We start from the raw sequence: 16,757 nt of genomic DNA, 5'->3' as shown, positions 1-16,757 counted from the left end.
GTCTCAGAGGGGAGGGGACCCCCGGGGTGTGCAAGGCGCTCCAGTCGCGTGCTGTTGGGGGCGCCCTCCGCGGCGCGCGGCGCGCCAAGGCCCCGGCCTCTGGCAGCCTCGGGGGCGCGGAGGGGCTACACTTTCCCTTCGCCCCCCGCCCTCGTTTCCTCCTGCGCGGCCCGCAGCAGATTTCCTCTCGGGGAAACTACGCGGATCCTTCCCGGGGCTCCTCGCCCCGCCCCAGGTCTCCGCCCCCTCCTCTTCGCTCCGGAGCCGGTGCTCGCCCGCGGCAAGGAGGAGGCGCTGGCAGCCTGGGCCAGGAGGTGGCAGGGGGCCGCGGAGACGTCGGCTACCGACTCGTCCTGCCATGTGACGCCGCCCTCCGCCCCGCGATCCCCCGTGCGCCCCGGGCCCGCGCCCGCGCTCCGTCGCGCGGCACATCATGCTGCTGCCCGGCCACGCGCGCCCACCGTCCGCCCCGCAACCCGCGCAGCATCCCGGCCTCCGCAGGCAGGTAGAGCCTCCGGGGCAGCTCCTGCGTCTCTTCTACTGCACCGTCCTGGTTTGCTCCAAAGAGATAGCGGCGCTCACCGACTTCTCCGGTAAGAAGCGACCTCCCTCGCTGAGCGGCCCCCGGCGCCGCGGGGCGCTAAGGTGAGCCCTCGGTTGGGGGCCGGCGCCCGAGGGGCAAGGCCGGGTTGCTTGAAAGTTAGGGCGAGCTAGGAGCCCTAACTTTTTCTTGCCGGATGCGAACTCTTCGCATATAAGTAACAACATGTGAGATGCCGGCAGAGGGGGTCCCCCAAGAAAGAAGGGTGGGTAGAGTGTTTGGAGTTTGTCTCCCGATGAGTTGACCTCGTCAGTATCCCAGGGTCAGGGGCCAGACTCCGAAGGATGCGTATCGGTTTAAAGCACCTTAGGCTGAGTCCTGTGCACCGAGCTCAGCGCTGTTGGTACACGTGTTGCGGTCTACGTTGTACCTCTTTGCTTTACGCGCAGTTTGGGTTTGCCCCAGCCGACCTCGCGGGTGCCCACGTAAGGAGACAAGTCCAGGAGACATTTGACCTTAAGTCTTTGCCAACAGACCTGAGGGAAACCCGGGGGTGGGGTGGTGGAAGGTCCGGTGGAGATGCCATGAGAGACGAGTAGAAGCTTGCAGTACCGAGAGAGGAGAGTCAGGGGTAAGACTTTACCGCCAAAAGGCACCAGAGTTGGTCCCTTCCAGCCCCCATCGCCTTAAAAAAAGAAAAAAACGACTTCCCCTCCCAGTAACCGATGAGGCTTTTCTTTGGGGGGAGACTGAACCGATCTCAAATAGTTCTGGGGTTGTAGGTGGGGCGCCACAAAGGCAGAGAGGTTTCTGAATTGATGCGGGCTAGAGGGACAGCATTCTTAAATTACCTTTGCGCTTGCTGAGAGTAACCAGACATCCCTGCAAAGGTGAATCAGACCTGGGTCTCCGTCTGGCGAGGCTGGTGGCCCTTCACCCTTTCCTCGCCCCTGCCCAGCCCCGGAAGCAGCTCTGGGTCCCATTCTTTGCCTTCTCCAGCATCTCCTGTCAAGGCCAGGCTTCCCGCATCTCTGCTTTGAAGGTCTTTTGCGGTGTAATCACAGTCAACAAGGCTCCTTCCTCAGACCCTGTTTGTGCAATACGCTAGTACATGGCAAGGGACACTGGCAAACCAGAAGCTGAGTTGGGTTTCTAGTTTACTTACAGAGAATGTCATTGTTAGCTGAGAGCCCTTGGGTCAGAGGTTCTTTGCTTTGAATATTTAATATCAAGGCAGTGTTTCTACCTCGCAAAGGAAGCCAAGACATGCCTATTTGGCAAGGAAACTGAGGTCCTTACGACCGAGGGTCAGAGCGCTGTGGTAAATGTGCTGGGAAAATGCTGAATTTCAAGTGCTGCTGACTTTTTCTTTTTGGTAATAGAACTTTCTTGGCTGCTGGGAAAGTTCTGTCTTTGCTGATTTAAGCTATGGAAAGCAGTCTGAATTCAGCCACCGGCAGGCTGCGAATATTGTTGAGCAAAGAACAGAAGAAAGCCAACAAGCCTTTCTTTTGTGACATCACTGTAACTGAACAAATATTGCTTTAGGTACCGGTGCGGTGTAACCATTAGATTGTTCTCACAGATTACAGGCACTTAGAGCTTGTTTCTTTAGTGAAGCGGTTGCAATCCCTGAAGCAGTCTATAGGTTACCACCCAAGTTTGGAACTGTCTAAAGGTAGCAACTGTTTTGGAGGGTGAACTTGAACTGTCAAACAGGGTGCTCTAAACTTGGAAGTGGGTGTTTTCATACATAGTTCTCTAAATGATTAAACGATAAAAGAAATTTTCTTGTGCTTTTAGTGGGAACCTAGATTCCAGGGTTTGAGACTCCCTGAGCCAATATTCGGTCGATGGGGACATTGCCAGGCAACCCCCATGTTTTCTCTTGTCAGCCTTGCTCTTTAGAGATCTGAAGACCAGGGAGAAAGTGTCTGGGAGCCTTTTGGGGAGAAGAAAAGAAAAATAACCTTGCCTGAAACCACAGACACACTCATGTTTAGATCTAAATTCTAGCTTGTATGGCTTTAGGGAAATATTAGAAAAGGCTCAGGGAGAAAGATAATGTCTTCCAAAATTGATTCATTTGACTTGAAACTTAATGAACCTTTAGGGACCCCCTTAGCCACGTGACATACAGCATCCAAGAAAATTCCTAAGCTCCAAAGATGACAGTCTGAGGGTTGAGTTGAAAGCTTTAGTTGACGCAGTGGATCCTGGTCATGGGAAACCAACACAGACACAGAGAGACACACACACCCCTCCCCAACTCCCACCTCTGTGGCCTCAAAGCCTGATTCCTGCTTTCCTGGGAACAAGAGGTCCTGTTCCTGAACTTAGAGGGGTGTGTAGAAACCAGTGCCTGAAAAGAGACGGTGGACCCTCCCCTTCGGAGCCTGCAGCGATAGCTGAGCCCTGGAGAGCAGCATTTGACAATGTCTTTGCTTGCTTGTTTTTCTAAACAAGGAAACATAAAAAATCCAGACAGAGGGAGGGCGGAGGGAACTTGGGATCCTTTCAGCCTTTGTGAAGAGGGGATGGAAGCAGGATGGTGAATCCAGGTGAAAGAAAGTGCTGAAATGAAAGGGGTCCTAGCCTTTGTCTGTACAGTATTGGGCCTCCTGGGAGATTAGCAGCACAGAATTTTGGAAAGTTACTTAAGCCTTTCTCTTCTTTGCAACTCTTCCTTGAGCTTTTTTTTTTTTTCCCCTGAGGCTGTCAGCTGGTGTAGTTTTCCTGGGTCATTGATTTTTTTGCCCCGGGGATTCCAGCATCACATCTCACTCTTAATAAGCCAGAGGCTACATCAGGGCCTCCTCTCCTCCCCCTTCATGCTCGTGACTTGTGCTAATCACCTCCAAGCCTGCTAGGAAACAGGCTCCCTAAACACCCCCTTCCCTCTCCTCCCTGAAGACATTGAGATGCTGCCAGCGGCCACTGGAAGGCTATCATCACTGCATTAAAAACACATCCCAGGAAGGCAAGAACAGTTCATGCAAAATTAGTGCTTCTGATCCTTAATCCCAAACTCAAATGGGCTTGGCGTTCGTCCATTTTCCTCTTTGGGATAGCGTTCTGTTCTTTTGACTGCATTCCCAACTTGAGGATTTAGCCGGAGAGGTCCAAACTGATCACTGATATATATGTTTTTTTTCATATATAGAAATATGATGTCAGCAGCATCTTTGTTCAAAGAACAAGGCAGGATGAGGGCAGAGGGGAGGGAGGGGTGCCATTTTGGTTCCAACGATTAAAAAGATCCTAAAGATCCTTTCTACATGTGGTCTGGCTTTCAAGAGTGATGTTTCAGCGTGTCTCTGAACTTAGTTTGCCATGTCCCTCAGGTCTCATTTGTTTTTTAAAAAAATAATATTTCCTTATTTGGCTGCGTCAGATCTTAGTTTTGGACTCTCGAGTTGTGGCATTTGGGCTTCGTTGCTCTGAGACATGTGGGATCCTATCAGTAGTTCCCTGGCTAGGGATTGAACCCTGCATTGCAAGGCAGATTCTTAACCACTGGACCACCAGGGACGTCCCATCTTGTTTACTTATCTATATATTTTTGATGGCTTTATTCTCTGCAGAGAGCAGGCACGGTCTTCTCTCTCTGCTCTTTCCTTTTCTCCCTCTTCTATTTTGCTTTTTTTTTTTTTCTTCTTTTCTTTCTTCTCAAAGATGTTCAAAGTGATTGATGGACTGATGAGGGAGGGAAGGAACGGATGGAAAATTAATCACGTTCTCACTTGGATTCCTAGGAAACTCCTGACTTTTGACAAAAAGAGTCATGATCATGTGTTGACACGTTTGGTTTTACCCTTGGGCATGGAATGGTAAATGTGGGAAACAGAAAGAAAGTGAGAAACAAGGGGAGTGGGGCAGCTTTTAAGGCCTTGCTTGTTCCCAGACGTCCCCAGACCTCAAAGAAAGGGCACTGCATGATCAAAGGGGGTCTCCGGGCTGGTGTCCTACCCTGCCTGCCTCCATCAGTAGCCCAAGGGGCCAAGACAAGATGTGGGGCTTGTTATCAGATCATTTGCAGCCTAGCAAATAAGCCTGACCCTAACTCCTTATTTCATTGGTCAAGAATTTCAGAATGTAGGACTCCCCTGTGGTCCAGTGGTTAGGAGTCCGCCTGCCAATGCAGGGGATGCGGGTTTGATCCCTGATCTGGGAAGATTCCACATGCTTCGGGGTAACGAAGCTCCTGCACCAGCAACTACTCAGCCTGTGCTCTAGAACCCTCCAGCTGCAAGTACTGAAACCTGCTTCCCTTAGAGCCTGTGCTATGCAACAAGAGAAGCCATTGCAATGAGAAGTCCAAGTTCCGCAAATAGAGGGTAACCCCTGCAGCTAGAGAAAGCCCACGAGCAACAGTAAAGACCCAGTGCAGCCAAATTTAAAAAAAAACACACACACACTAAAAAAAAAGAATTTCAGAAAATAGAAAAATGGTTGTTCCATTGGTTGGGATCCCTGGAGTGGGAACTCTGTCCTGATGGAATGGTCCGTTTAGAAGAGGTTGAACCTTCCTTTCCTGCTTAGAGAAACAGTGGGTCTCAACCCTGGCTGACACACTAACATCGCTCGAGTCTAAACAAATATAAGGATGCTCTAGCAGCAACCCAGGGCTTCTGATGAAATTCACCTGGGAGATCCAGGCACGGATCTCTTTGCCAAAGCCCCCAGGCAATTCTAGAGTGCAGCCAGAGTGGAGGACCGCTGCTGCCCATGTCAGAGGGCAGGGATGAACCATGCGCAGTTCATCCAGGGGTACACGGGTGTGACTGGGTCTCACTTCCCCCACCCCCCTCCCCAGGGCTCACTGCCAGGGAGGCCGGGATGTATGTTCCCTGCTCTCAGTCTGCCGCTGTGTCCCAGCACACAGGTATGCACAAACTTACACAGACATGCACGTCACACAGGTCTGCCTTTTATCATCCCTTGGTCATATCATACTTTAATTTGGGATTGTCTTCACTTTCAAGACTTTGATGGAGCCAAAAGGCAACTCGTCACCAAAGAAAAACAAAGTGGATGTCTAAACGAGTTGTCCAGCTTTCATAGAAGAAGAGGGATGAAAAGTAAGCATTTCAGAGCTCTAGCCTGTTTCCATAGAAAATAACTACATTCAAGAGGTGTTCTGACGGCTCTTTCTGTAGCCGAGAAGGGGAGTCTGGGCAGGCGAGTGGTCCCATAATTGATGGCTTTGGTCTCCCAGGCGCTTTATTGGAAAAGGCAGCCTAGCAGTAGTTTCGAGGGAGGAAGAGAAAAGAAGGGAGTGAAAATTAGTTGAGCATAGTGTTATCTGACTTCATCCTCATAGCAGCCTTGTGAGTTAAGTAGAAATCTCACTTTACCCAGCCTCAGGGGGCTTAGTTAACTTGACGGAGACCCCCAGCTCGGAAGCAGAGGCAGACCCTAACATGGGCCCAGGGGTGGGACCAGGCTGGAGGACTTGGCCCGTGTGGGCGCTGAGTCGGGGGCAAAGCCAGGAAAAAATGCCTCAATTTGCCTGACATTTTTAGATAGTTCTCTGTTTGGGTGGACTCCGGGAGCTGGTGATGGACAGGGAGGCCTGGCGTGCTGCGGCCCATGGGGTCACAGAGAGTCGGACACAACTGAGCGACTGAACTGAGCTGAGCTGGACTCCTCATAGAGATTTCAATTGTCCACTGAGTAGACTGACCTTTTTCCCATTTCTTCCTTCAACATCTTAACACTGTTGATCCACAGTAGGTGTGGGCACAAGGCAATCAGTGGGTATAGTAGAAAGATGTTAGAACTTCTTTTGAATGAATACATTTCTATCTTGAAAAAAGAAGCTATTTCTTGCTTCTAATTAACATACAGATTGAGGGAGTTCCCTGGCAGTCCAGTGGCTAGGATTTGGCACTTTCGCTGCCACGGCCTGGATTCTATCCCTGGTCAGGGAAATAAGATCCTGTAAGCTATGCAGCATGGCTAACCAAACAAACAGAAAGCATACAACTTGACAGTACAACAGTTCATCATTTCTTTTTAAAATGTTATTTTATTGAAATATAGTTGATTCATTACACAATTTCTAAGTGCAATATCTCAAAATGTTTTTGCTATTGGGGTTCATGATTTAAAAATTATTTGAGACCACTAGTATTTTCAGCCATCCTGACAGCACTTGCAAAATTCTTGAAAAGGCACCACTTTGGGGGTAATATACACTGAAACAGCACCTGCTTCCCTGTGGCCCAGCCCTATTGCCTCCTTGCCCACCACGCCAGTTCCCACAACTGCCAGTAAAATTTAGAGGAAGAATGTGAATCCAGTAATTATCTCACTTCAAAAATCCATACTCTTGTCATTCAAGCTGAGTAATGAATGTGGATGCATACGGTGAGGCATTCTGAACTTTTATGATACTTTAATGAGGCTGGTGTGTTTGTATATTTCTAGAATGCACTAGCTTCCCTGAATAACATCCGTCCTAGAGTCACCTAGGTTTCAGCACTGGAAGGAGTCTCTCAGATGGGAGGGTGGCTGACCAGGTGATTCTAAAGGGTTTTCTTTGAGCTTCTTTCTTTCTCCTTGGGTGCATGCTCAGTTGTGTCTGACTCTTTGTGACCCCATGGACTATAGCCTGCCGGGCTCCTCTGTCCATGGCATTTTCCAGGCAAGAATACTGGAGTGGGTTGCCATTTCCTCTTCCAGGGGATTTTCCTGACCCAGGGATTGAACCTGTGTCTCCTGCATTGGCAGCCGGATTCTTTATCACTGAGCCATCTGGGAAGCCCCTCTTTCCCTTTGAAGCCTCTAATTCTGCTGCTCCTTCACTGGCCCCTATGTGTGCACCACCTCAGGTTAAACTCTGACCCAACATAAGGGGTAAATTCTTTACTTGGCTTTCTTAGCACAAGTAAGAGAAGTTAGCTAAAAATACTATAGTATATCAAATACATAAAGCACTTTATGCCACAGAGTATTTTAAAGACTTCATGTTTATTAACTCGTTTAATCCTCACAACCCTATGAAGGAAATTTCTCTATAAGTTGAAGAAATAGTAGCCAGAGAGCTTAAGTAATTTTTGGAGATTTGAATGCAGGCAGCTTTCTAATACTAAAGCAAATCAATTATAAGTTGTTTAAAACAATGTCACGTCTTAATGTTTATATGTCAAATCCAAATCTTTCTCAGGACTTGCAGGTATTGTCCATTCCACGTGGCACCAAGAGATAGCACCATCTAGCCCCAAATAACTGATTACAAAATAGGGTCTATAATTCATTTCTTGGAAATATGGTGGAACTGGTGTTCTGGAGGTGTTCATCCTAAAGGAGATTAGTCCTGGATGTTCATTGGAAGGACTGATGCTAAAGCTGAAACTCCAATACTTTGGCCACCTCATGCGAAGAGTTGACACCTTGGAAAAAACCCTGATGCTGGGAAGGATTGAGGGCAGGAGGAGAAGGGGACGACAGAGGATGAAATGGCTGGATGACATCACTGACTCGATGGACATGAGTTTGGGTAAACTCCAGGAGTTGGTGATGGACAGGGAGGCCTGGCGTGCTGTGATTCATGGGGTCGCAAAGAGTCAGACACGACTGAGCGACTGAACTGGACTGAACTATTTGCCCAACAAAATATTTAAAGTTGCTGAATAAAATATAGCAAACATCCTTTAAATGCTTGGGTGAGTGAATAAACACAAGGAGTAGCCAGGGAACAAAATGAAGAGAGACCAGAGAACTGAAGAAGTAGCTGGCTCTGAACCTGTGGCTACACCAGGGCCTTTGATGCATTTTATAGCCAGAATTTACTGGGTACGTGAGGGCAAGAGAGAAGGCATTAGACCAATGTCAAGTGAGGAATTGGAATAAAGATCTCCTTATAAGACCAGGGCCTGGAAGGGCTAAACACTCATAAAAAGGTGCATGAGAAACAAATGAGCATTCTTGCAAAGAAAGATGACAAGGGAACATCTCAGCTTGGGCTCAGGACTCAGTTCAGTTCAGTCACTCAGTCGTGTCCAGCTCTTTGCGACCCCATGAATCACAGCACGTCCATCACCAACTCCCAGAGTTTACCCAAACTCATGTCCATTGAGTTGGTGATGCCACCCAGCCATCTCATCCTCTGTCGTCCCCTTCTCCTCCTGCCCCCAATCCTTCCCAGCATCAGGGTTTTTTCCAATGAGTCAACTCTTCGAATGAGGTGGCCAAAGTATTGGAGTTTCAGCTTTAGCATCAGTCCTTCCAATGAACATCCAGGACTAATCTCCTTTAGGATGAACTGGTTGGATCTCCTTGCAGCCCAAGGGACTCTCAAGAGTCTTCTCCAACACCACAGTTCAAAAGCATCAATTCTTCGGCACTCAGCTTTCTTCACAGTCCGACTCTCACATCCATACATGACCACTGGAAAAACCACAGCCTTGACTAGATGGACCTTTGTTGGCAAAGTAATGTCTCTGCTTTTCAATATGCTGTCTAGGTTGGTCATAACTTTCCTTCCAAGGAGTAAGCGTCTTTTAATTTCATGGCTGCAATCACCATCTGCAGTGATTTTGGAGCCCCCCAAAATAAAGTCTGACACTGTTTCCACTGTTTCCCCATCGATTTCCCATGAAGTGATGGGACTGGTTGCCATGATCTTAGTTTTCTGAATGTTAAGCTTTAAGCCAACTTTTTCACTCTTCATTAAGAGGCTTTTTAGTTCCTCTTCACTTTCTGCCATAAGGGTGGTGTCATCTGCATATCTGAAGTTATTGATATTTTTCCCGGCAATCTTGATTCCAGCTGGTGCTTCTTCCAGCCCAGCATTTCTCATGATGTACTCTGCATGGAAGTTAAATAAGCAGGGTGACAATATGCAGCCTTGACATACTCCTTTTCCTATTTGGAACCAGTCTGTTGTTCCATGTCCAGTTCTAACTGTTGCTTCCTGACCTGCATATAGGTTTCTCAGGAGGCTTAGGATTAGAGGAAAAAATAATCTTTGTTGAAACTATGTAACCACACACTTACCTTTGCAAGAATCTGGGGTTTGAATTCACATTGCCTTTACCAGGAAACCCTAAGCTAAGAAACTAAAAAAGTTGCCCCAAGGTACCTGGAAAAAACCCACAAATACTCCCTGTATAGCAACATCAATGCAGGCCCCACAAGATTCTGGTAGATTAAATTCTGCTGATTGTGAACACACAATCCAAAATGCACTGTATGAATAACAGTCAGCAGCAAAACCACAGAGTGTTTAATAAATAAGAGGGGATATAAAACATAAAAAGAAATAAGGGAAAGAGTCCAGAAGAAGAAGAAACGCTATCAAGAAAGAGCAGGCCTATTTTTTTTTTATAGATTCAAATATATCAACTAACATGAAAAAATATATTCGCCAAGGTTCAAGGCTTGATGGATAGATTAAATGTAGTTGAAGAGAGAAATAGTGAACTGGAAAATAAAGCTAGGAAAATTATCCAGAATGCAGTAAAAGAGATAAAGACATGAAAAAAAAAAAAAAAACCTTATAAGACATGGAAAATGGAATGAAGATTCAACACACGGGTGATCAGTATTCTAGAAAAAGAGAATAGGAAAAATGGGGGAGAGACAACACTCAAAGTGATAATATCATAGAGTCAATTTTGAAGAGTTGATGAATGATTCAGAGTCAAGCATCCCAAGCAAAATGAATTTATTTCTATCATACTAAAACTACAAAATACTAAAACAAAGTGATGGTCTTAAAACAATCAGGCAGAAAGTTTTTCATTTGGAAGGGCTTTGCCATGTCAATGAGAGTCAGAAACCAGTGAAATATTTTCCAGGTTCTGGGGGAAAAAAATGTCAGTGCAGAACTATATAACCAGCTAAACTATCTGCAAGAGTGAGTATGAAATAAGGACGTGTTTACCACTAATAAATCCTCCCTGAAAGAACTACTAGAGAACATACTTCCTGAAGAACAGTAAGTCTAGAAAGAAGGCTTGTGGTATAAAGACATGACAAAGAAATGGTACAGCTTCTAATGCACTTTACCTATATTCTTTGCTCTTTCCTGCTTAGAGAGCGTTATCTCCTTGCCTTGAGATTTTCTCTAAGATGTCTTGCTCTTTCATCAGCTAAGATCAAGACATAGCTTTTTGTCTTGTTGAAGTTTTCGACCCAGTTGAACTCTTCCACTGACTTACAGCTTTCAACCTGAGTTACCCAGGACTTCTTCATGGTAGGCGTCAGTTCCATTGTGATTATATAGTGGAAGGTCTGTCTGAAAGAACAGGAAATGTTCTCAAGTCTTTTGGGTCTCAGATGCTATGCTAAGTATCATATAGTCCTGCTCTAAAGAGTCAGTCTGTCCCAGGGAGGCTCCCTTCTCAGTGGTTCCATGGGCACTCATCACAAAGCAATTTGAGGGATGAAGAATAGATTTGGCCAGTCACGTTCTTCAAATGGTACCCAAGCCACAGAGCTTGGAATTGAGGGATTAGTAGCATATCCATCCTATGGGGCCACAAAGAGTTGGACATGACTTAGCAACTGAATAACACCAATAACAAGCGTATCCATAGACCTACCAGACAACGCTGCCCATGGGTTGATTTTCCACTTCCACACTTGGATTTCTGGACATCTGTATCCCTTGTTCACTCAGGCTCCTGATGTTGGATGTCTCCTGCATTAACTAGTTAGGGAATGAAGTGAAGTGATGATTGGGGTTACTCTCAACCTGAGAGCCTAGTTTTCCACACACACACAGAACCAGGCAACATTAAAATTCAAAACTCAGGCCACTGAATCTGAAGTGTATGTTTGCAAACCGTCTGATTTCATGTCTGCCTCAGATGTCCCACGAATACAAATCACCTCATTTGGAGTTGGAGGAGCAGGGAGGAAGAAACCTAAGAAAGATCTCCAAAACAAATCTTTAATTCGGATGAGGATAATAGAATGTAATCCCGTTTCAAGCCTGTCAGCATTCCTTTGATGATTACAAATGAGTCCCTTTTCCCCTGCAATGTGGGGGAATAATCTGGATAAAATAACCCTTTTTGTCTGCGAAGGCCCAAGTGATGCATACTCGTGACAGCTTTCAGAGTAGTGTTTCAGAGCCTGAGAAGGGCACTCTGCTACCAAGACCTTCCCTTTTTTCTCTTGACTTAGAAGAGTTTTCACTCTTTTCATGTTTGGCGGCTTCCAAAGTTCTCAGGCTTAGAAATCATAAATCAATCATAGTACTGTACTCTGGAACGAGAGAGAGACATGGGTCAGGGAGCCCTTTTTGTTCTCTGTTTGTTCACCGGGAGACAGGTGGGGATGAGAACGCATGATCTTATCTAGAAGGCTAATTTGTACAGCTTTTGAGGGATATGCTTAAGGGAGTGTGTAAGATTAGAGTCTCCTTTCTATTAAAAAAAAATGTACACTGACCCAAGTTCAGGCTGACATGCCTTTTTTGTTCATGTGATGGTGAAATTAAGGGACAGTTGTTTTTAAACACATTCCTCTGTTTTGTAAGGCTAAACACACCTCCCAAGGTTAACCATACCAAATGCTTTGTGAATAAGTCAGACTGTATGTAAAGACATCCTGAGGCTGTCCATTCCACAGCCTCAGGATGGAAAGGGGTCTCTGAGGCCCCGATTCTGCAGGACCTGCTGTGTGGAGTCAGTCCTGCAGGCTGTGAATTCTACAGACCAGAGCCTGTGGTCTTCTGTGTTTTCACTTCTTTAAAGCTCACTTTAAGTGTGAAGGACTCTTTCTTTTTTAAAGCAATGGGCCCCAGGATTTTTTTCCCCCAGGGTTATGTGTAAATAGTGTTATGGGTCCCTAAGCCATAAACTAGCACTTTGAGGAAAAAGTCCTGCTTTTCTCTCAGACTTCTGTGTTTCTCTCTGGATGATCAAGGCGGGTTGTTAGGGCTTGTCAGTCTTCACCAAAGATTCCACGTGGTCCTTAGAGTAGATAACTATCTTCACCCAATGCAAATTTTGCTTGTTATAACGTTGAGTCTAAACCAGTGATTCTCAATATTATGCTTAACAAAAGAAGACAAAGACAAATGCTATGTATTACTTAAGTGTGGAATTGAAAAAATAATACAACTGAATAAATATACAGCACGGAAACAGACTCATAGACATATAAGCTAGTGGTTACCAGAGTTCAGAGGGGAGGTGGGAGGGACAGACTAGGGACATGGATTAACAGATTCAAACTACTATATATATAAAATAGATAAGCAGCAAGCATTTACTCTGTAATAGTGGGAATTATGGGCCCCCCCAGGTGACTCAGTGGTAAAGAATCCACCTGCCAATGCAGGAGACCCAACTTTGATCCCTGGGTTGGGAAGATCCCTAGAGGAGGAAATGGCAACCCACTCCAGTATTCTTGCCTGGAAAATCCTATGGAGAGAGGAGCCTGGCAGGCTGCAGTCCATGGGGCCACCAAGAGTCAGACACGACTGAACATCACAGGTGCACGCATGCATGCACTCACTGGGAAATATACCCATTATCTTGTAATAACCTGTAATGGATTATTTCTGCAAAAACACTGAATCACTGTGCTGCACATCTGAAACTAACACAACCTTGTACATCAACTATGTTTCAGTAAGCAATAAAGTAATAGATAAACCAATGATTCTCAACCCAGAAAACATTTGTTCCCCGAGGAGTATTTGACAATGTCTGGAGGCAATTGGATTTGTTACAACTAGGGTGCTATTGGCACCTAGTGAGCAGAAGCCAGGGATGCTGCTAAACCTCCTACAGTGCACGGGGCGGCCCCCACAGCAGGGAATGACCTGGTCCTCGGTCCTCACGCTGAGGCTGAGGAATACTGGGCCCGACCAGCCGACATTCCATGGTTTTATTTTCTACATATTTGGAATCACAAGAAGGTGTGACATATTTTTAAACACTGAAATTGAGTGTGGAAAACCTAGAGACAGCTCCACGATGCGCTTCTCATGGCCAGCTTGCCTCACACAACCACCCAAAACTCTCAGTTCCTCGAAGCCAAGGGCATGGCGATCCAGGCACAGCTGTGTGTCCTCACACTCTCCCCTAGGGGACTTATATTCATGTTCCTTCCACCCTCACCTTCCTTACAGAACTTGCCTGTGCTGAAAACGATGCTTTCTGTAAGAAACGCCCCGGGAAGAAGGAGCCACCCCTGTGGACCATTGATCAGGGCCTTTTATTGGGCGGTCGCTCTCGGGCAGAACTCCCGGGGGCGGGTAAGCAAGGGAGCGAGGGGGGTCTGCGAAGCAAAGGGAGTCTGCGGGGTAGTCTTGGGGGGGGGGCGGGGGGAAAGGAGTCTGAGGAGTCTGTGAGGGCGGGGAAGGGTTTTATAGCCTGGGCCCGGGCCTCCCATATAAGGAAGAAAACGCGGGCTCAGCGGTGATTGGTGTCCAAGGGCTCCGTGTCAGCTCCTGATTGGACAGCGAGGGCTTCGTGTCGGCTCCTGATTGGTCGGCTTGGTTGCCGGGCCGTCTCCGGGGTATGTCTACAGCGCCCTCTGCTGGGGCATGTCCAGACATGCCCAGGCGTGCCTGACCTCGCCCTGACCTTTCTTCCTGACCTCGCCCTGACCCTTCATCCTGGCCTTGCCCTGACCCTTCATCCTGACCTCGCCCTGACCTTTCACTTTCAAATTGTGGTGCTGGAGAAGACTCCTGAGAGTCCTTCGGACAGCAAGGAGATCAAACCAGTCAATCCTAAAGGAAATCAGTCCTGAATGTGCACTGGAAGGACTGACGCTGAAGCTGTAGTACTTTGGCCACTTGATACGAACAGTCAACTCATTGGAAAACACCCTGATGGTGGGAAAGATTGAGGGCGGGAAGAGAAGGGGGCATCAGAGGATGAGATGGTTGGGTGGCATCATCAACTCAGTGGAAATGAGTCTGAGCAAACAGGGAGATAGTGGAGGACAGGGAAGCCTGGCGTATTACAGTCCATGGGATCTCAAAAAGCTGAACATGACTTAGTGACTGAACAACAACTGGCCCTTTTGTCCTCCTTATTTCAAGCTCAAATACTCACCATCATCAATGTCAGTCTAAAATATCCCTCTAGATGGAGAGTTGTTGAGACTTGAAGTCAATTGCTCGCTCACAGTGCAAGGATGTCTTTGCAACACTTCTCAATTATTTCACAACATCAGCAAGGCAGTTGTGGGCATGGGGTAGGAGGGGGAACAGTTTGACTTGAATTTTTAAAAGGAAGACAGCAAGTCTTGAAAACCACATGCAGATTTGGTTCCTCCCACTGCCTTCCCCTACTTGCCTCCTTCTCTGTTCCCGTTTCTGTTCCTCTTGCACCTTCTCTGACCCCTGCCCCCACCTTTGCACCCACAGACAGAAAGCACATAGATCCGCTGATATTTCTATGCAAGGTCAAGTCCTCTTCTGTGCATTGTTGTTGTTCAGTCACCAAGTTGTGTCCAACTCTTCGTGCCCCATGGACTGCAGCACGCCAGGCCTATCTGTCCTTCACCATCTCTTGGAGTTTGTCCAAGTTCACGTCCATTGAATCGGTGGAGGAGGGAATGGCAAGCCACTCCAGTGTTCTTGCCGTGAGAACGCCTTCTCTGTACTGCATGTTATATAAAGACTTTCGTTCAAAGATGGATCTGAGAATGTTGATTGCATGGGTGAATCATTTAGCGCTACTTCAGGGCGATCCTGTCCACTCTTCTGTGCTGAATGGCATCACCTTATCAGGCCACATTTGCAGTTTCAGTGGTCGTGGGACTTACCGAGCCCACACTGAATAGGAGAATCAAGCGGATTCCTCTGAAATGATAACTACCCACCTCTGCCCAGGGGCCACCAGCCCAGAGGACAGCTACCCATGTCAGAGTTTGCGTTCCTGTCACCCTTCTTTCAAACAGGTTGCAGCTCTAATTAAAATATTTCTTTCCTTCTGCCAAACACAGAGAAAATATAGTATTGTTTCCAAAAGAGCGGGCAGGGGCACCGGCGGGAATGGGTGTGCAGTATTTGTACAGTTCCGTGACTCAGTACATCTGAATCTCCAAGCATTTTAAGAGCTTTGTCCAAAAAAAAAGGTCTATTGTGTGCCTCTTGGCACTGAAGAAAATAGCAGGCCTGTCAGAACTCTGTTTCAGATTTAATTTTAAAGTGGGTGATGTAAGAATGTTGTCCAACAGGAGGGCTTCGCTTCTTTTTCTCATTTCTGCCCATTTTGGTGTGAGAGAACTTGAGTTCTCTGAATCCATTCATATTAAGAAATCAAAGCCTCTTCCCTTGACATTGTTTTAATGAAAAGGCATCATGTTCCAAAGCAAAGTACAGTATGTCTCTAAAATGTATATGACCTCTTAGAATAAAAGTAAAAATATATTTGACTATATTTGTTATTTTCCTCTCTCTATGGCACACTTCAGTCATGCCCAACTCTTTGTAACCCCATGGACTGTAGCCCACCAGGCTCCTCTGACCACGGGATTCTCCAGGCAAGAATAATGGAGTGGGTTGCCACACCCTCCTCCAGGGGATCTTCTTGACTCAGGGACTGAACCTGTCTTCTGCGTCTCCCGCTTTGACAGCTAGATTCTTTACCACTGAGCCACTGGGGAAGCTTTATGTGTGTATATATAGACACATATACAGAGCGTCTTCTTACATTATCTTCTCTCTTTTTTTAATACACTTAATTTTTTTCATTTTTAATTGAAATATAGTTGATTTACAACATTTCAGGTATACAGCAAAATGATTCATATATATGTATGTATATATTCTTTTTCAGATCTTTTCCATTATAGGTTATTACAAGATACTGAGTATAGTTCCCTGTAGTAAGCCCTTGCTGTTTATCTCTTTTATATATAGTAGTGTGTATCTGTTAATCTCAAACTCCCAATTTATCCTTCTCTTCCTCTTTCCCCCTTTGGTAACCATAGGTTTGTTCTGTATGTCTGTGAGTCTCTTTTTTATCAGTACACATTTGAAAATGTAGACATAGAGACATTACTCATTTTCCCAAATGCTCCTTGCACTTGGTATGTGCTTCTGGGTACCGAGCTCATCATCAGTCGTGGGTACAAATGTAAAGATAAGCAGAAAAGGGGCTTCTGTAGTGAGCTAGTGGTGGAGAATCTGCCTGCCAATGCAGGTGACAGGGTTTCAACCCCTGGTCTTGGGAGACCCCACGTGCTGCAGAACAACTGGGCTTGTGTGCCACAGCTGCCGAGCCTGTGCTCT

At 46.5% G+C, this 16,757-nt stretch overlaps 1 protein-coding gene across 5 annotated transcripts in view; it reads left to right on the top strand.

Annotated features, from left to right (window-relative positions):
- Window positions 1-249: 249 nt before the first annotated feature.
- EVA1C (eva-1 homolog C) overlaps window positions 250-16,757 on the top strand; it is a 123,442-nt gene continuing 106,934 nt past the window's right edge. For all 5 annotated transcript variants that reach the window (XM_060403751.1, XM_060403749.1, XM_027978315.2 and 2 more), the window contains exon 1: window positions 250-593. In XM_060403751.1, coding sequence (XP_060259734.1) covers window positions 434-593 — 160 coding nt within the window. In that variant the 5' untranslated portion in view covers window positions 250-433. The remainder of the gene's footprint in view (window positions 594-16,757) is intronic.

The sequence above is a fragment of the Ovis aries genome, chromosome 1 (genome assembly GCF_016772045.2).
Source record: "Ovis aries strain OAR_USU_Benz2616 breed Rambouillet chromosome 1, ARS-UI_Ramb_v3.0, whole genome shotgun sequence".
Classification (NCBI taxonomy): domain Eukaryota; kingdom Metazoa; phylum Chordata; class Mammalia; order Artiodactyla; family Bovidae; genus Ovis; species Ovis aries.
This window is presented reverse-complemented; position numbering and strand designations above follow the sequence as displayed.